General features: G+C 36.1%; 1 protein-coding gene across 1 annotated transcript in view; it reads left to right on the top strand.

Moving 5' to 3' along the window:
• USP6NL (USP6 N-terminal like) overlaps positions 1–20581 on the top strand; it is a 151573-nt gene that overhangs the window by 38573 nt on the left and 92419 nt on the right. The window contains 1 exon segment of the mRNA XM_043968596.1: positions 19181–19248. Within this exon segment, the coding sequence (XP_043824531.1) occupies positions 19181–19248 (68 nt within the window).

A 20581-nucleotide genomic window follows, 5' to 3' on the forward strand; every position in this document is an offset into this window, starting at 1 on the left:
GAAATAACTAAACTTAATACATGAAGGCTAATTTCCAGTGCCAGACTGAAAACCTGACAAAAGGTAAAGTAATTTTATATTTGATTTTTATAAATATATATATATATACATACATATATGCACACTTTTTATTATATTTTTCAGATTAAGGGAAAAAACCATGATCAGCAGCCAGAGAGCAATATAGAATTAAAAATGTTAAGTTCAGTAATGTTGAATATAGATTGCATATAATTATTTTGGTTTAGCAATGATGTTAAAATACAATTCCTTTTAGGTACTAAGGTTTGGGAAATTATTTTTATTCAATAGGCAGTTTCATTTTCATTTAAGTTCTTCTAAACTACCATGTCAAATTATTACATAATATAGCTTATTAAAAACTGTTGTTTGAAGAAATATTTTCTTCTATGTGTCCATTGTAGAAAGCACTATCTATATTAGCATTTCAAAATATTTTTCAACATTCACTGAAGCTCTGTTTTTTTGTGAATCAAATGTTAGGCTAAGTCGAATGTTTATATGGTTTGATGCTGGATTTATGTTTAAGAAAGGTTTCTGGCCAGAGTTCCCAATGAAATGAAGTGGAAAATATTATGAAAAATAAATATTTCTTTGTAACTTTTTATTATCTCAAAATGGATTTTTAATTTTAATAAGATGACATTTTTTCCATTTCTGTATTTGCAAATTTAAAGTGCTTTATATGTGTTTCAGATGTTTGGTAAATATTTGCCATTGATGTCATTACTATATGTAAACAGCTTAATTTTTTCCCTTTGATTATTGTAATGACTTTTTAGAACAAACATTTTATGCAAATTTTCCCAAAACAAAGTCTCATTTTTGTAACAATATTCCTTGAGTGGTTTTAGAATTTTTTCAGGGTTTATATAAAGTCATTTTGACAGCTGATACCCCATCATTGGTCCAAATAAAAGTAATTACCTGGTCAATGTCTTATCTACTTATACTATCATTTTCTTGAGAAGTGTTTAGACTATTGTATATAGATAGATGCAGAACAGCAATTGATACTGTTTCCTATCAGTAGATTATTCTATATCTAATTCTTTGTTCTTTTTAATGGAATGTATAAATAAGCAAAAATATGAATAAAGTATCAAAGGTGGCACTAATTTACTCCCTTATGATAAGATATGAGCAAAGGGAATTTGACATTATTTTAAGCTTTTAATAAAAAAATCGACCATAAACCCAGTGAATTATGTGTTAAAAGTTCATTTTAAAAAGTAGTATGTTGATTTCTTAATTATCCAAAAAAGCTTGTAAATAAATTTGTACTATTTCCATAACTCATGCAGAAGAAATTTCCGGGGGGGGGGGATGTTCAGTTTTTCTCTTTTATATTTACTTTACTTTCTGCATTGCTAGGATATAATTCTCATTAGATTTTTCTAAGATGAGCCATATTTTTATAGAATTTTTTTTAATTTTGAATGAACTATAGCAACACACTGAACTTTTTATAGTGTTTAAGCATCCATAAAATGAGGAGGTCAGGACTAGATGGCCCCTGATGTCTCTAACTATTCTAGATCAAGCTAGAGCCCCTTTGGAAATGTATTGGAAATCTTAACCAAGATGAAAAGCTTACTAGATGCTAGCCTATTATTTTAACATTCAGCAGTTTTCTGTTACTCTTTAAAGCCCGTTCATTATCTCTTTACTTATTTGGTATTCAAAGTAATTGCTGCTAAAATGAAGTATTTAAAATAACTAGAATTGGAATGTAGAATTGAGGTATATAAGTGTGGATTGAATCAATCATTTTACATTTATTAAATGAATATTATATACCAGGCACTGTACTAAGTGTTCAGACACAAAGAGACAAAAGAAACAGTCCCTGGTCTCAAATTGCTTATAATCTAAGAGACAAGGGCAAACAAATATACACAAAGCAAGCTGTGTATGGGATAAATAGAAATTGAAAGGTGTTGGGGAAAGTTTCATTTAGAAGGTGAGATTTTATTTGGAACTGAAATGAAGGCAGGTAAATCAATAGTCAGCAGAGGAAGGATAGTATTCCAGACATGGGGGACAATTAGAGAAAATGTCTAGAGGCAAGAGACGTACTCTTTTGTTTGTGGAATAGCCAGCAGGACCATGTCACTAGATGGAAGAGTACATATCAGGGAGTAAGGGCTAAGAACCCTGGAAAGGTAAAAGATAAATAGATTATGAAGGACTTTGAATATCAGAGTATTTTGCATTTGGAGGCACTAGGAAGCCAATGAAGTTTATTGAATAGGGGGAGAGTGATAGGATTAGGGCAATTTGTTGGAAGAGAAGTGATGAAATGGGATCACTTGAACAGGTAGAGGGATTAGCCTTGGTGAGGACTAAGGCCACTTCATGTGAGACAGGCGTGAAGGAAGAGAAAGTCACGGAAGGCCTCTGGGTGGTAGGAGATTCAGAAGAGGGAAGAAGGAGCTCAAGGCAATTGGCCTCATTTCGTGTGTGTGTGTGTGTGTGTGTGTGTGTGTGTGTGTGTGTGTGTGTGTGTGTGTAATATGATGCAAAGTTCTCAGCTGAGAGAGCCATGAGAAATTTGAGGAAGGATTGAAAGGGATTGGAGGAGCTGCTGTGGAAAGTGGAGTAGTGAGTTGATAAGTGAGATGTGGTAGGATTGCCTTACAGTAGTGAGGGCCCAATTGAAGATGCATAACCTAGATTTGTATTTTGACATTTTGGAATTCTTGAACATAGAGGTGAAATATTTGTGGGTCATGGCAAGATCAAGGGTAATGAACATCTTTATGTATGCCTGAGATGGTGTGGAGAAGTATCTCACGACATGTGAATTGGTTGAGGACTCAAATGTTTAGGGTCTTTGAGGGAGAATCAGTATGTATATTGAAGTCTCCTAGTGTAAGGGCAGAAGTTGAGGAAGGGAGAAGAATTTTGAGCCATGTATTGAACTAATTGAAGGAGGTAGAGTAGTGATCTGGCCTGGGGTAGGGAGAAGTTTGTAGACCAGAATTTTTATCGGGTTGTATATGAATAACATGAACTTCAAAAGAAAGGAGATTACTGAGTGATGGAAGAAGGGGGAGAACCTAGAAGTGGCTCTGGGTAGCAAGGAGTATTCCAACTTTTTCCCCTCAACCAATGACTGAAAGTATATCCATTACTGGAAAGGATGTCCAGGGAGGTTGTGTTCATCAGGAGACAGAGTTCAGTAAGAGCTAGTAGATGGAACAAGAGGAAAAGATTTATAGTGAAGGGAAGTTTGTTGTCTATGAAACAGGCATTCCAGAGGGCATAGTGGAAGGGCTATGTGGAGTTAGCTTGAAATTTTGAAGTGAGAGGGTTGAGGAGGATGGGAATGAGGAATTAATTGGTGGGGGTGAGGATGGGGAATGAGATTTGGATGGTGAATTACAGGAGTTCAGAGTTACTGAGATGAGAAAGGTATGACCAGATGTGAGAATGTTCATCATTGAATGGAGGATGTCACTCCTCTTACCTCAGAAGACAGGTGCAGCAAGAGATGGGAGACATGAAGTCAAGGGGAAGGTTGTTTTTTGCCCTGGAGATTCTCCACATTCCACTTGGGGGAGGGGGTTGGCAGCAGAAAGTGGAAGTTGCCTTCTGCTGGCACAGATCAAAGTGATTGCTTTGGGGAAAATGGAAGATGCCTTGTCCTGCCGCTTGTAGCCTTCCATCAGGGGACACATTCCACCCAGAAGAAGATGGAAGTCATATGGTACTAGTGCATGGTCTGAAGTTTTCTCACCTGAGGAGGCTGGCTATAAGGTAGCAGCAGGAAAGGTAGACTCCCGATGCAAGGGGAAGTCTTTTGGGGCTGATGCAGGATACTAGGCTTGTCCCCTCACAGCCTTTCCTCAGGGGACAGGCTTTACCCAGCAGGAAAGAGATGGAAAGCACAAGTTAGTAGTACAATGGTGTATTGAATGAATAATTCATAATAATTCTTATTAATTATGTTTGGTTAAAGACATACGTATGTAGTTTCTAAAAAGCATAACATTAATTTGTAAGTGGTGTTCAATTAAGTTATTTTAGTGCCAGCTGAGATTCAAACCTCAAATTTGGAGAATTCAAATAGTTTAAAGCTGAACCAGTTACTTACCATTTGTGATCTAAACATTTTATCACAGTTCTTTCCAAAATTCAAAATATATCTCTGTTAAGGAATGTACAAGGTGCTGTGGATACAAAAATAGATATGGCATAGGCCTTGCTTTCAAGTAGCTACTCACTTCCCATTACCTATGTCTCCACCCCGCTTCAGCCACACAACAGGATGGTCATACCTTGTTCTTATTCTTGAAATGTACCATATTCAAGAATTTTGAAATCTCCTTATCTAACCTTAATCTATTGGCTTCACTTCTTTCTCTTCCTCTCCATATGAAACCCTACTCTACATCCACACTGTGACTTCTATTCTCTGAACCCCTTTGTCCTCTCCCAGACCATTTCTTTCCCCCTTCTTGGTGAACTGATTCAACTCTACACTGTCCTCTTTTCTTAAAACCCCACCTATTTTATCATTTCTCCAAATGAGACCTTCTGAACCTTGGTGTATCACTACCACCATTCCCAGCCTTCACTACTGTATGTGTGCTCCTGAATGAGAGCAGAGAACACTGCTAGGTCCACTATAAATTTATGTTATATGACCTCAACTGGGCCCTCACTGCTGCTAAGCAATCTTACTATACCTTCCTTATCAACTCCCCATCCCATTCTCCACAGCGGCTCTTCCAAAGCTTTACATCCCTTCTGAGACCTGTAGCTAGGATTCTAGCTACTGGGGAGGGACCAGGGCAATTTAAATCAGGCTTGATTTCCCCTTCCCCCACTGCTTCTAGATGAGGTTGGGGTGTTGCCTCCAGGCATGCAAAAGAAGAGAAACTCTTAGTGTTAGAATTTGAAAAAAGTGCAGGAGTCAGAGGTTTTTCTGAAAAGGCATGGTTGGGAGAGGGGGGGGATATTTATATTCCTTTGTGTGAGCACCTTGGTCATTCTTCTAACAAAAATAAAAATAGAAAATCCACAAAAACAAAGCATTAACGTGATCTGATCCCCCATTTGTCTGGTTAAACAGACTAAAATCAGAAACAAGGTACTTAGGGAGTTGAAAAAACCCATTTGAAAATTTAAAGTACTTAGCAGTACTTTGGAGTTTAACGGGACAAGGTAGGGGAAATTTCTTACCCAACTGGAAGCAGAAGATTGAGGTTCAGTTTTCCTCTTTGTGGTCAGCCATCTGTAGCTAGGATTCTAGCTTTACTGTCTAAAAATCTAATGAGTGGTAGCCAATAAATTAGAAGCTTTAGCAAGAGTTTTGACTTTTAAGCATTTATTAAGGAGCATAAGAATTTGATGAAGAAAGAGAGAAAGAGGCCTAGATTCAGCTATCTACCTCAGGGAGCCAGCATCTCCTGCTCCACTCCCCACGGAGGTCCTTGTGAAAAGAGACAGAGAGCACGAGCCTCGCCCCTTCTTCGTCCCACAAGCCTCCTGTGCAAATCGGGAATATCCCATCTACACACAAACACAGCTCCAAGCTAATTGGCTGGTAGCTTTGATAGACAGTACCCATGAGCAAATGTCACTTCCTGATGCCAAGGAACTGACCTTCCAAGCCACATGGCTTGCCCTCAGACACCTTCTCTTCTTGGTGGAGCTTTCCTATAGTAACTCTCCAGTAGGTGGCGTCACGCCAATTGTCACAAATCCAAAATCTGGAAGCAGGGAATCTGATTAAAAGGCTATTCTAATTATAAAAACAAGAGGTGATATATGCCTGAACCTGGGTGATAGAAGTGAGAATACAAAGGGAGAGGTGGGATAAAGAAATGCTGAAGAATTCGAATTTGTAGGATTTGGCAAGTGTTTAGATGTTGGGGAGAGAGGTATGAGAGATGAAACGGTTAAGATTTAGGAACAGAGTACTAGAAGAATAGTAAATTAGGATGAACAACAAGTTTTAGAATGGGTAAGAATTGGTTGAATGGCAAAGTCACAGGAGAATAAAATTTAGAACTAGAAGTGACTTTGGAGATAAACTAGTTCAACTTCTTCATTTTGCAAATGAGGAAACTGAGACCCAGAGTGGGTGAAAGTTTTTGTCTGGGGTCACATGGATTGTAAATAACAGAAACAGAATTCAAACTCAGTTTCTTAGAGTAGCTTCCGGTGTCCTTTTGGATCATATGAGTTTGGTTTTATACATTTTAAATTTATCTCTTTGATACTCAGTGGAAGTTAGATCTGGCACCCACAAGAGCTATCACAGCTCTCTCTCTCTCTCTCTCTCTCTCTCTCTCTCTCTCTCTCTCTCTCTATATATATATATATATATATATATATATATATATATATTTATATACATTAGAAGTAGATGAAGGTTCTAAGAAATGAATTGAAGGAAAAAAAGACTCAATAGAGAACCTTTGGAACACTTAATTTTAGGAGGTGAGAGGAAAAAGAAGAACCTGGGCAGTAGAGAGAGGATTTTATATAGACAGAAGAGTGAACATGAGTAGTTAGAAAAAAATTACTTAGGAGTAAGGAAAGTACATTATGATGGAAGTCAGAGTAACCAGTTTTTAAAATTGCAGGGAATTCAAGAAAAATGAAGACTGAAAACAAATCCAATCGCTCCTTATCAATCTTCTCTGGACAGAGGGAACAACTTCACTGTTCTCTCTAACAAAATGTCTTAGTCAAGAAATTCTTGACTTGCCTTAATGATAATTATATTCTTCAAAAACTGGAGAAAATGAGAACTACTATTCTCAAAATTATTCCGATCATTAAGGGAATGGGTTGTTGGAATAAAATTAATGGAACTTTGGAAGGAAGTGCTGGTATATCCTAAAATATTTAATAAGGAAAAAGAAAAAAAAAGCTGTTGCTAGACTGATAAAGTATGTATAAGCAATTTATCAACCAACTTAGATTTTTAAGATACATGTCTAAAAGGTTGGAAGGAAGAATAGCTTTAAAAGATGAATAAAAAGCAAAGTATAACATGGTTCTGTCATTACAAAATTCAGAGAATTAAATATCAGAATATGCTATCTCCAGAAAGGAATTCTAAGAACACAACAAGGGATATTTTAAAAAATGTTATATTGGGGAAAAGAGTATCAAAGAATTAATAGGGCTATTTGGTGTGGACTGGAAGAAGATAATGGACAGTGGGGAGAAGACAGAAATACTCAATTATAACTTTGCTTCTCTTTATTGTGCTAAGTAAAGTGATAATTTGCACTGGAATATAACTAATAGGGAATTATCCTAAGGTACTTACCAAGGTAAGCAAGGAGATAAGATACACTTTGTTCCAAAATATTGAAAGAAATGATAAAGTCTCTGTGAATTGTACATCTATAATCCTGTGAGTATAATATAGTGAGCATAGCTCTAATTGCTTCTAAAAAAAAGTTTTTTCCTTTTCAGCTAAAATCTGCTTTTCTATAACTTCTAAGTAGTGCTCTTGCTTCACTCCTCTGAGACAGAATATGCCATATGTAATATCTCTTCCACATGACAATTCTTCAGATTATGGAATTTCAATGTTAGAAGGGAATTTCAAGGTCATATAACCCAATGCACTAGATTTAAAGTCAAGAAGACCTGGGTTCCACTCCTGCCTCAGAAACTTAATAGATGTGTGACCCCTGGCAAGTCAGTTTACCTCTATACATCAGTTTCCTCATCTGTAATTGAGGGGGCTGGATTTAGTGGCCTCTCAGTTTCCTTCCAACTCTAAATCTATTATTTTATATTACAGAAAATCTTATGATAAGTGGTCATTCAGCATTCCCTTAAAAGATCTCTAGTCAAGGTGCTCCCTATTTCCCCAAACAGTCCATTACATTTTATAGATAGCCTGCATTTTCTGCAAGTTTTTCCTTACATCAAGCCCAAGTCTGCCTCGTTAGAACTCTGGAACTTTGACCCATTGTTTTTTCCATATAGAAGTATTCAGTTATTACAAGGGAGCTGTCATGTAAAACCCAACCAACATGCCCAGTCTCTGCTTTTTTTTGGTTTAGCATTTCCAGTTTTTTCCCATCTGTCATGATTTTGAGATCCTTCACCAAAGTCCTATAAATTCAATTCAACTTATTAATATCTTTTTTAAAAAGTGGCATTTGGAAGTAAATACAGTATTCTAGGTATTAGCTTTAACTAGCAGAGTAAAGCAGAAGTACTAAATTCCTTGTCCCTCTCTTAGTGTTACCTAAGATCACATATAGGTTTTTATTTTTGTTTTTGCTTCCTTATCACACTGACTTTATTGAGCTTGCAATTCATTAAAACCTGAAAACCTTGTCCCCAAACTGTATAGCAACCCTCCCCCCCCATTTTGTACTTGGATTTAAAAAATTAGTTCCACAAGTATAACACTTTACATTTATCCTTATTAAATTTCAGCTTAAGATATTTTTGGAACAAGATTCAGCTATCCAGTGTGTTAGCCATCTCTTCTAGCTTTGTGTCACCTGCAATTTTTATAAATATGTCACCTGTACTTTTTTTTCCAAGTTATTGATAAATGTGTGAAACAACTGAGGGTGAGGCAGAGATTTGTAAAGTACCCCATTAGGGACATCTTTCTAACTTGACATCAAAATTGCTAATGACTGCTCAGTATTATCATCTAGAACAAATTTCTCCAACTTGTCACCAAAAATAGCATGAGAAACTTTGTGAAATGATTTGCTAAAATTAAACTATTTCCCAGTAAACACATGGTTAAAGAACACAAGCACTTTTCAAAAGAGAAAAATGATCAATAACCACCTTAATTCAAAATCAATAATAACCAGAGAAAGACAAATTAAAACAACTCAATGCTGGCAAAAATGTGAAATTTCATTGTTAGAGGGACTTTGAGAAGACAGGCATCTTTTTTCCCCCATTCAACCACTTCTCTCCTTATTCAAGGTGCATTAATTTTGTCCTTCCATAAACTTTTCAATCTCAAGTAATCAAAGTTATATTTTATCTTTTGTAATTGCCTCTATATTTTGTTTGTCTAATAATATATCTCCAGGGCAGCTAGGTGGTACAGTGGATAGGGTATACGCCCTGGAGTCAGGAGGACCTGAGTTCAAATCCAGCCTCAGACACTTAACACTTACTAGCTGTGTGACGCTGGGCAAGTCACTTAACCTCAATTGCCTCACAACCCCCCTCCCCAAATATGTATCTCCTATCTACGATCAATTTCTCTTCTAATTTTTAAAAATAATATGATCTTTAATGTTAAGGTCTTTTGGGATGTATTGTAGAATATGGTGTAAGCATCTTTCAGACTGCTTTTGGTTTTCCAGGCAGTTGTTTTTAATGAAATAAGTTTTACTAGATAATTTGTTTTCCACTTTATCAAACACTGGATTATTGAGTTCTATTGTTTTTGATTCTCTGTTGTCTAGTCTCTTTGTTTTTAAATGGAAGCCAGATGGTTTTGATGACTACTGCTTTATGATATAGTTTGGGTTCTGTTAATGCCCTTCCTTCTTTGTCCCTACTTGTTTTCATCCCTTCATATTCAAGGTTTTTTCCCCAAAATTTTGTTTTTATTTTTAACATTCTATTAAATATTCCCTTTGTCTTTGATTGCTATAGAATTAAAAGTGTAAATTACTTTTGGTAGAATTGTTATTTTTATTATATTGGCATGGCCTCACCATGAAGACTGAATAATCTTCCAGTGATTTAAGTTGTTCTTTCTTTCTTTTTTTTAAAGAACATTTTGTAATTGAATTTCTACAAGTCTTTTGTGTGATTTGATAGGCCAATCCCTAGATATTTTATGCATTTTTAAAATTTGGAATGAAATGTCCTTTTCTGTTAATGCTTCTTGGGTTTTCTTTTTATGTAGAAATGCTCTTGGTGTTTGAGGGTTTATTTTGTAGCCTGCAACTTTGCTGAAGTGTCTCAATTAGTATTTTTGCTGATTCCTAGAATTTTCCAACAATCTTATAATCAGCAAATGATGTTGAGTTGGGTTTTTTTTTTTTTTAGTCGTGTCCAACGCTTTGTGACTCCTTTTGGGGTTTTCTTGGCAGATAGGGATAATTTTATCTCCTTTTTACCTATCTATTTTCATTTAATTTCTTTTTCCCGTGTCTAACTGCTGTTGCCAGCATTTCCAGAACTCTTAACAAATAATCGTGGTGAGACTGGGTAAGCTTGCTTTCTTCGTTATGTATTGGGAAAGGTTCGGACTTACCCTGGTTGCCATGGTACCTGAGCGACTACGCTAAGGGCGTCTTGGGGCCTGCTGGTGGTGGGGCGGCCCTAGCTGCCTCCGGGTATCCGGCGCGGGTCAGGGCCGCCCCTTAGCAGCAGCTGCAGGGTAGGCTGAAGAGCACAAACCCGTTAGGTGGAGAGTAGTACGCAGTGGCGGAGGAAACTGCACTATGCCTGCGGGCAGTAGTGTGAGCATAGTTGGGACGGGTACTGTGATCATGGTTGGGGCTGCCTTCGCTGGGCTGCCCCTCTACCGCCTCTACTGCCAGATCCCAGTACATGGTAGGTCACCAGTAGCTGGTCATGCTTCAGACTACATTGAGAGGATGATACCTGTTAAGGATTGAATCATTAAAGTCACCTTCTGTGCAGATCTGCATGCAAATCTCCACTAGAATTTTATGCCTCAACAAACGGAAATATTTGTGAGTATGTGATATCAGGAGAGACTGCTCTGGCATTTTACAAAGCTAAGATTCCTACCAACGAAGCAGCCATTGGAAATTCTAGAACTATTTGAAGCTGGACAGTATTTTAATAAAGTACAGCGCTCCTCTTTGGAAGAATAAAGGCTTAATCCTCAAGAAGCAGATGTCAGTAGTTTTCACCATTGATACTGAATTTGCTGAAGATCCAGTAAATGGCAAAAGTTGATCTGATCATTCCCTGTTACAGATTTTAAAGCAAAAAGACATAAATTTCCATTCCCAGATTATAAGTGAAATTAGAAATATCTTTCCTTTCTAAGTCTTATATCACAGTTTTATGATTATTGAAAAATTACATTCTCAGGTATTTTTAAAAGAAGAATATTAGTAGGAAAAATATATTTTAAACTGGAATTAAATGTATTATTTTTCTCACAGATTATGTTATTCTTTAGTTTGTATAAGACCACAAGTATAGAGATACTACTGAGGAAAAGTCTTGGTGTAAATTTCACCTTCAAACCACACTAGCAGATTTGTAAAATAGCATTCAAATCATACTCCTTTGAGGTGGTATATCAAAAAAGAAAAATCAACTCAGTTCCCTAAGATTCCATGTATGGAGATGGTGATCTGCTAAAATCATACAAATCCCAAAGCTGCTTTAAGTCTTCAATCCTGTGCTAATGTTGATTGAATTTAGCAAAGTGATCTGATGTGGCTTCCCTACATTTTTTGTCTCATAACAGGGTTCCGGTAGGGTATTTTCTTTCTTAGTTTTTGAGAATAATTTGTGACATAAGGATACTACCTGTTCTTTAAAAGCTTGATAAAAATCAGGACCAGAAAGTTTTTTTTTCTTTAATAGTAATTCCTTTATAGTGAGATCTATTTTGAGATTTGAGATAACCTAGGTTATTTAAGATATCTAACTGGTCTTTTGATAGTTTGGGGGATTTATATTTTTGAAAGTATTACCGTTTCTTTTGTGTTGTCAGTTTTGCTAACATATTACTGTTTTTAATATGTTCTGATTATTCTTTGCATTTTTTTCTGATTTTACTGTAAATTTGCCTTGCTCGTTTGATATTTTAATCTCATCTTTTTAATTAGCTAAGGGTTTATCAGTTTTACTTATTTCAATGTAATGGCTTTCAGTTTTATCATTTCTATGTTTTTTGTTTATAACATTTTCCCCTTTAATTTTTAATATCTTCTCTTTTGTGCCTATTTTAGGTTTGTTTACTGACTTTCTAATGTTTTAAAAAAAGTTGAATATTTGGTTCATTAATTTTATATTGTTAATATATGTTTATAGGGGGTGTGATTTCTCTTGAAAACTGTTTTGTTGCATCCCAGAAATTTTGTCATGTTGCTTCATTATTATCATTTTCTTTTACATAGTTATTAATAATTTCTATAATTATTTGTTTTTGACCCCTTCATAATTTAGGATTTCATTGTTAAGTTTCATTTTGTTTGTCATCCCTGAACCAAAGACTATTTTTATTACTGAGTTGTTAGTATATAAAGAACATATATAGTATTTCTGCCTTTATATATTTGTTTGCAATATCTCTGTGCCCTAGTACATGGTCACTTTTTGTAAAAGTTCCATGTGGTGCTGAGAAATGTTTATATTCCTTTACTGTCTCATTTAGAAGACACCATAGGTTGTGATTAGTTTTTCCAGGCATTTGTTCAGTTCCCTGTTTTCCTTTTGTCTTTCTGTTAGACTTTTCCAAAACTGAGAGAGGGATATGGAAGTCTTCTGTGTTCCTGTCTGTGTCTTCTAACTACGATATTTCCTTCATGAATGTGGATACTAAGACATTGGGGCATATGTTTATTATTGATATTGATTTGTCATCTATGGTTCTTTTCAGCATAGTATAGTTTCCTTGCTTATCCTTCTTTTTTTAAAAAATTGTTTTTGTTTTGTCAGATAGCAAGATGGCGAACTTCTGGGTTTTTGGTTTACTTAATTCATAGCAAATGTTTTTCTGTCCTTTGTCACGAATGACTGTGTTTTTTGTTGTTGTTGTTTTTTTTGGTGAGGCAATTGGGGTTAAGTGACTTGCCCAGGGTCACACAGCTAGTAATTGTTAAGTGTTTGAGGCCAGATTTGAACTCAGGTCCTCCTGAATCCAGGGCCAGTGTTCTATCCACTGCACCACCTAGCTGCCCCCATGTATGACTATTTCCTAAATGTGTTTCTTGTAAGCAGAAGATTATAGGGTTTTGTTTTCTTATCCAATCTTTCACTCTTTTTCATTTTCTTGAATTGGTCAATCTATTTAAAGTCATGAGATTTAGGGTTTATATTTTCTTTAATTTGTCTCTATTTTTGAGTTATGATTTTTTCACCATTTCTGCTGTAAACACAGTTCTGTGTTCTTTCATTTACTTTACATTAATCTTTTTAAAGATGGCCCTGTTCTAGTTGGCTATCTTCCCCTCAGCCCTCATCCCCTACTCTCATTTGTCACTCCTTTTCCTTTGGGGTTTTGCTTATTCCTTTTTCTCTCCTGCTTTTATCTGGTTATACAATTCTCCCCCCCCCCCCCCACTTTTCCTCTTCTTAGTCAAGTAGATTTATTTTTCTTCTTTCCCTTCAACTAGTCCTGTTCATTAGGTTTTTAAATTTCATTTTTTGTGCCCCTTTGCAAAAAGGATTTCTTGTACTCTCCATTATTCATGCTCTCTTTCTGTCTACTTTAGACCCTCATTATCTAATTCATGACCCTTATAATTATCTAGTGTCGCTCTTTTCTCTGTATTCCTAATGTAGTCAAAAATTTCTAAGATAACCATTCTAGACTCACTCATTTAATTTCTGCCACAGCCTTACAAAAAATGCCCTGCATATTCCCACTTTCATTTTATCTTACTTTTAAAACAATGCCAATTATTGCAGGTTTCAAAAGGGATACTGCTCTGAGTTATGGGTCTTGCCCACTATGTTCCTGATTATGTAACTGTAATGATTGGAATAACGCCACCTGCTGGAACTGTAACGATTGGAATAACGCCACCTGCTGGATACTTACTGTAGAAGAGTTCTGCCCATGAAGCGAAGGTCTTTGAGGGCAAGACCAGGCATCAGGAAGTGACGCGGGCTAGTGGGAGGAGGAAGGAAGAGACTGGCGCTCGGTCTCTCTTTTTTTCCTGAGGATGCTGGCGGAGAAGGGAGCTAGAAATGTGCTCTCCCTTTAATAGATAGGAATCTAGGCCTTTCTCTCTCTTTACCAAATTCTTATTCTCCTTAATAAATGCTTAAAAGTCTAACTCTTGCTAAAGCTTATAATTTATTGGCGACCACTCATTAGATATTTTAGACAGTTTAGCTAGAATTTTAGCCCTTAACATAACCCACCACTGAAATCTACTCTTCCCCGGTTACTTTTATCTCCCCCCCTTCCCCTGCCCCCACACATTTGCCTCAAAATTTCCCTATTCTCTTCTACTTTCCCAGGTGACAGTTGTTTCTAAGGAATTCAAATTCTGCTCCCTCCTGAGGATGGATGAACAGACTTTTAAAGCACCAAATCCCCCTGTCTACACTTGGTGAAAGCCTCTATCACCCCATCTTTCTTCACCCATAGAAGCACTCATTACTTGAACTCCCTCCCACCACCAATGTGTTTCTATTCCATATTCTCATTCCACAGGGTCCTTTGTCTTATCAGGTGTTGAATCATTTTGTTTGGTTTTGCAGAATTTATTTATAGATTTCTAAATTTGTTTATTATATCTAGAAGCCATATTTCCTTCTGTTGTTAATGTTTCTTTGTTGATCTATCAGCTTATGTTCAAGTCTTTGAATTTTCTATTTCCTGAGATCTTTGGTAATTTTAGTCTACCCCCTCACCCCAGATTTCCTCTACTTTTAGGCTCTGTCCCCTCTGCTGGTGTTTTTTTTTTTTTTGTGGGGGCTATATTTCAGAGCATCTTAGCCTCCTCCTTTGCTGGGCAAGTTACAGTTCATCAGCCTAGGTGTCTTTCCCAGGTAACTTTTGGGTGGTCAGAACTATCCCCAGATGGATTTTTTTTTCTCTCAGACTTAGTGGAGCATTATATAGTCCCTCTCCCTCCTCTTCTTAACTGGTTCCTGTCCTGATGTCCTATCCCCCTTCTTCTGTTTCTCATTTGTCTAGCCCAGAGCCAGAAGTTCAGAAATCTGGTATGCTGATGCTGTGGGGTTGTGCTAGTTCTATGAGATTGTCCACCTGGTACTGGCAAGTATGCCATGCTTGCGCTACAGGGAAGTTCCCTGGCACCAGAAGAAAAGCTGCATCTGTGGAAGTTCAGAGCTTTGTAGCACTGGTCCTCAGAGTTGTGGCCCCCAGAAGGTTTTTCTCTTAAAGAGTTGCCTTCTGCCATCCTGGCTGGCTGACAGTATCAAAGCAAACTTATCAGCTTTGAACCAGGGTTCCCATAACATTGGAAAGAAGGAGCAGGGACTGGAGTATAGGTTTGGGTTTTGTTGTAAGCCCTGGCTGTATGTCAGCTCCTTGTGTCTGCTAGTTCTTCCTTTGTTTTTTTTCAACTAAACTGTTTATTAAGTAGCTGTCATGGATGAGGCATTGTACTAGGCATTTAGAGATACAAAGATGAAAAAAATGATACTTTCTACCTTCCAGGAATTTATAGTCCAATGTGGGGATCATGACATACACAAACAAGTATAATACAAAGTACAATGTGGTGAAGACAAAATAAATCTAAAACATTAGAAAATGAGGGTGGAATAATTTTTATAGGAGAAATTAATAACTGGTGTTCATATAGTGCTTTTAGGTTTGCTAAGCACTTTACACTTATTTCATTCTCACAAAAACCCTATAATAGATACTGCCGTTTAAAAATAATGAAATCAAAGGCCCAGTGACATTTCAAACTTTACTCTTCATCCCAAATCTAGCACCAGTTTCCACCATGCCATATTACCCCCTTTACCAAGGATATAGCTTCATGAAAGAAATAGCCCCTTGAACTAAGAATTGATAAGAATCATTTCAACAGACAGACATTAAGGAAGGTGTTGCAGGTATGAGATAAAGTCTACAAAAGACATTACACTGCACAATAAGATTGCATAACTTTCCAGGTCAGGTGAAACTTAGAGTCATTGCATGAAGGGAAATGATATGAAAGGTCAAAGATGAATTGTTTGTCATATATCCTAGAGATAACAGCAAGCCCTTGCAGATTTTAGGCAGGAAAATAGCAAGAACAGACCTGAATATTAACCAGTTTATTTGGCAGATCTGCAAAGGGTGGTTTAAAGACCAAGTATAAGAATCATGATATACATTTTATTTTTGTGAACCATTATTCTCCCCACTACCTTGATCCAAAAAGATCATGCCATTTCTTTGTCTCCAGTTTCAATCCTGTTGAGCAAGTGAGAAGGAACACCTATGTTTTCCTCCCTGAGTTTGGTAGCATGGCAGCCAGTAAATAAATGGTATAGAAGTCAGCCCTCTTCCCAGGAAGATCTGTCTTACACACTGGAGACAGGAGTCAGAGTCTGGCATATCTCCTGGGATGTTCTCAGGAAGTAATCAGCCAGTTACTGCATTTGACAGTAAGTGATATATCTATCTACAGTCTCACTGGGTCTTATGATCTTCACTTCCAGCCCTCACTTTATTCCAAAATAACGTTCTATTGGGTCTTCTGCCTGGATTCTGGGCAGCTGGTTTTCTTGAACCTTAAATTACTCCAACAGCTCTGTGACTTCCTCTTTTGTCATGACATCATGCTCTGGATATTGTATAGCCTTGAGTGTAGGATGTGTATAAGGGGTTCTGTGTGAACTCAGGATCAATGAATGTCAGTTCATGAGGGTTTTTTGATTGTTTCTTTCTTTTGGATCCTAAGTGTCTTAGAGCATGAAGACAGCTGAAATGGCTTTAACTTTGCCACATGATTTGTATTGGAGAAGTCTGTTAAGTTGTAGGGATCAAAGAAAATGTCTAGTTCTCCATCCTTTTGTTCATGTGACCCAGAAGTCCCTATATATTTTTATATCACTTTCATTTCTGAATATATTTCTACTTCTCTATTGTAAGCTATAACTTGTTAAAATTTTTATAAAGAAAGAAAAGAAACATTTCAGTAAAACCAGACAATATGTCATCAACTGTGATGGCAGCTGCAGTATTCCAAATTCCTGGTCTCCGACCTCTGCAAAGGGGTGAAAGGTGCATTTTCTAAACTCTTTGTTTCTGCAAAATTTAATTTTTTTCTTTTTGTTTACATTGTTTTTGTTGTTGTTTTCTTTCCTCTTTTAGTATTCTTAATCAGTTTATATGTCTCTTCCTGTTTCTCTGAATTAATCATATTTCTTTCTTATGGTGTAGTATTATTCCATTATATTCATGTACTAAATTTTATTTATACTTCCCTTCATCTGTGGGCATCTACTCCTTTCTGGTTCTTTAGCATCAAAAAGTCTTGCTATAAATTTTTGATGTATACAGGATATTTCTGTTTTTAAACTCCTTTGGGGTACATGGCTAGGATTGGGAACTTTGGGTTAAAAGGAATGGATATTTCAGTTACTAGTTTAACATAACTAAATATTATTTTCTGTGATTAAGTCAAAGCATTTATTAAATGCTTTCTCACTGTCTTAGGTATAATGCTGGGCACCGGGCACAAAGACAATAATTAAGCTGTTCCTTTCCCCAAGGAACTAACTTATACTCCATTGGCTGGGGGTGGGGGTGGAGGAGGTTTGAACCAAATAAACAACCAAAGGATATAGGTCCTAAGGGTAAACTTGTCCTTATTTTACAAATTAAAAAACAGTAGCTGGGAGAAGATTGGGGTTCTTGCCCAAGGTTAAGAGGATGGTAAATATTGTGATGGAATTTAGAAGCTGTCATCCTGTTTATAATAGCATACTTCCCACTTATACCATGTTGCTTTTCATTTTCTTCAGTACTTTCTCCATAAAAAACTATGATCCTGTATTTATTATCCCTTATCCTGTTTTTCTTGGATCGTCTGCTTCCAATTCCTTTAAAAATATAATTTTTTCATTGGTCAGTTTTGTTACTCTTTCAATCTTCTGCAGTTTCTATATGTTTGACATGTAGAACTTAATAAGTGTTTGTTGAATTATTTATCCATTAGAAGTGAGTGAACAATATCAGAAACTATTAATACTTTATAATGGATGTGATTCCCAGCTCTTTTATTATATGCCCAATGTTAAGTCATTGTTTGTTCTTGACTTTTATGCTGGATTTATCTTTTTTATTCATATTATACCTTGGGTGAATCTATTTATGTACCTTCATGTCTTCTATTACCTATGTCAAATAATCTTTTAAAATCACACGCACACACACACACACACACACACACACACACACACACACACACACATCCAGCCTTGAATTCTTTTTCTTGGACTTTGTTCTAATTTGTTTGAAATTTTTGGAATTGTTTGAAATGTTTGACTTATGATCAGATCACTGCTGGAATATCTATATGCCACAATTTAGGAAGGAAGTTAATAAATTAGAAAACTTATAAAGGAAGGCAACTAGGATAGCAAAGGACTTTTTAGTTCATGACATGAAGATTGTTTGAAGGAGCAGGGATGCGCCTGGAGAAAATGAGAGAGAGTTGATAGTTTTCTTTTGTAGAGTGATCCTGTAAAAGATAGATTTGCTTTCTTCTGGCTAGCTACTAAAGGCAGAATGAGGGGCAATGGGTAGAAGTTGAAAAGAGGAAAATATAAGTTTGATGGGTAGAAAAAAAAATCCTAACAAATAGAGCTGAATAAGAATGAAATGGGATGTCTCTGGAGGTGTTCATTTATGCCTTACTGTAGGTCTTCATGCAGGGGCCAGATAACTACTTGTCAAACATGTTGTAGTAAGGGTTCTTTTTCTAGGATGGTTTGGACTAGACAGCTGCTGAGTACTTTGCCAACTCTAAAATTCTGGAATTTTTTGATTATATTAATTTGTACTGGTCATTTTGGATTTTGTTCTCAACTTCCCCAATTAGATTCAAATGAAAAGAATTGTATTTTGTTTTTTGAAATGCTTAATTTATATATATATATATATTTTACATGTACATATTTTTGTATTTGTATATTTATGTATATGCACATTTGGTGGGGGTCCACATATGTGTATATATATGTTTATGTGCATAACACAATGAAACTGGACCTATAATTAAGCCTTCTGGGTACCGTTTACCATGTTCCTTTTCTTTCCTTTTGAATTCCTTATAATAAGTAATTTGGATACAAAAAAATTATCATTCTCATTGAACTGATTCTAGCCATAAGCTGTTTTTTTACTATTTAGATTTGTTGTGACTTATACTCCTGATATTCTTTTTTGCTGCTTAGATTATATTATTTTCTTAGTTATTTTTAAATTATATCTCTAATTCTTCAAGGGAATATTTGTTTTCTTTGTAATAACTACAACATTTCAACTCTACAGATTCGGAGCAGGATGCAGCACTTAAACTTGCCGAAGAACGGGCTGAAATAGTTGCCAAATATGACCGAGTAAGTATTTGTATTTGCTTTTTTGCGTAAATTTAATCAAAAGGTTAAAATAGAAATACATTGGCCTGGAGAGCTTAAATTACAAATACAGTTTATTTCAAGTAAACATTGAGATTATAATTTCTCTTTAGGTAAACATTGAGATTATCTTTTTTCTTTATTCTTTTTATAATTCATATGAAGTGGGGTTTTTTGTTTATTTTTGTTTTTGGTGAGGCAATTGGGGTTAAGTGACTTGCCCAGGGTCACACAGCTAGTAAGTGTTAAGTGTTTGAGGCTGGATTTGAACTCAGGTCCTCCTGAATCCAGGGCCAGTGCTCCCTCTATTCATTGTGCCACCTAGCTGCCCCCAAGTGGGTTTTTTTTTTTAAAAATCTTCACTGGTATAAGGTTTCTATTAAGGAAACTTCTTCACCATTGCAGGTGGGTACTTGCTTTGCAGCTTAGTCTGAGAGTGCTGCCTGGTGACAGTGAGACCTAAAATGAACTTACTCAGGGTATCAGTCAGTAGTACCTTGGGCAAAACTTGAATCCAGGTCTTCCTCACTCAGGATCAGTTTTCTATCTTCTGTGCTGTGAGTGCCTTTCATACATTGTACTGTATCTGGTTTTTGTTTTGTGTATTTTTAAAAGAACTTTTTTTTTTTTTGTGAGGCAATTGGGGTTAAGCAACTTGCCCAGGGTCACACAGCTAGTAAGTGTTAAGTGTCTGAGGCCGGATTTGAACTCAGGTACTCCTGAATCCAGGGCTTGTGCTCTATCCACTGCCCCATGTAGCTGCCCCTTAAAAGAACTTTTAAGTGAAAGATTTTGCTTTTTAAAAAGTCAGACTTTTTCTACTACTGTATGATTATATGTGCAGTAATGCATAATATTCCATACAATTTTGTATAATACATATATTATTTGTAATTGAGTTATTACATAATCATACATATATGAAATAAATAATTATATCTACAGTAATGTATAATTTTCATTAATATTTTATCCTCTTGCTAATATAAATCATTATGTATATGCACTAAAATTCGTGATTGTTCATGTTTATTTCCCTTTGCATTTCTTTTATTCTTTTTGGTCCAAACCTGTGTTTTCATTGCTGTAGGGAAGCTGTTGAGGAATTTCACTCATCTAATCAATTAATCAGCAAGCATTTCTTAAAGCAAGGTATTAGGTCAGGTTACTAAAGAAGATACAGATAGAAAGGATGAAACAATTTCTGCTTACATCCTAATGATACAGATGTGCACCTTCTCATCTTGGAGGGTTACCTGGGGCACTGAGACATTAAGTAAATTTATAACATTGGAGCAGAGAACAGTGGTTGCAG

Source organism: Dromiciops gliroides, chromosome 5, assembly GCF_019393635.1.
Source record: "Dromiciops gliroides isolate mDroGli1 chromosome 5, mDroGli1.pri, whole genome shotgun sequence".
NCBI classification, from domain to species: domain Eukaryota; kingdom Metazoa; phylum Chordata; class Mammalia; order Microbiotheria; family Microbiotheriidae; genus Dromiciops; species Dromiciops gliroides.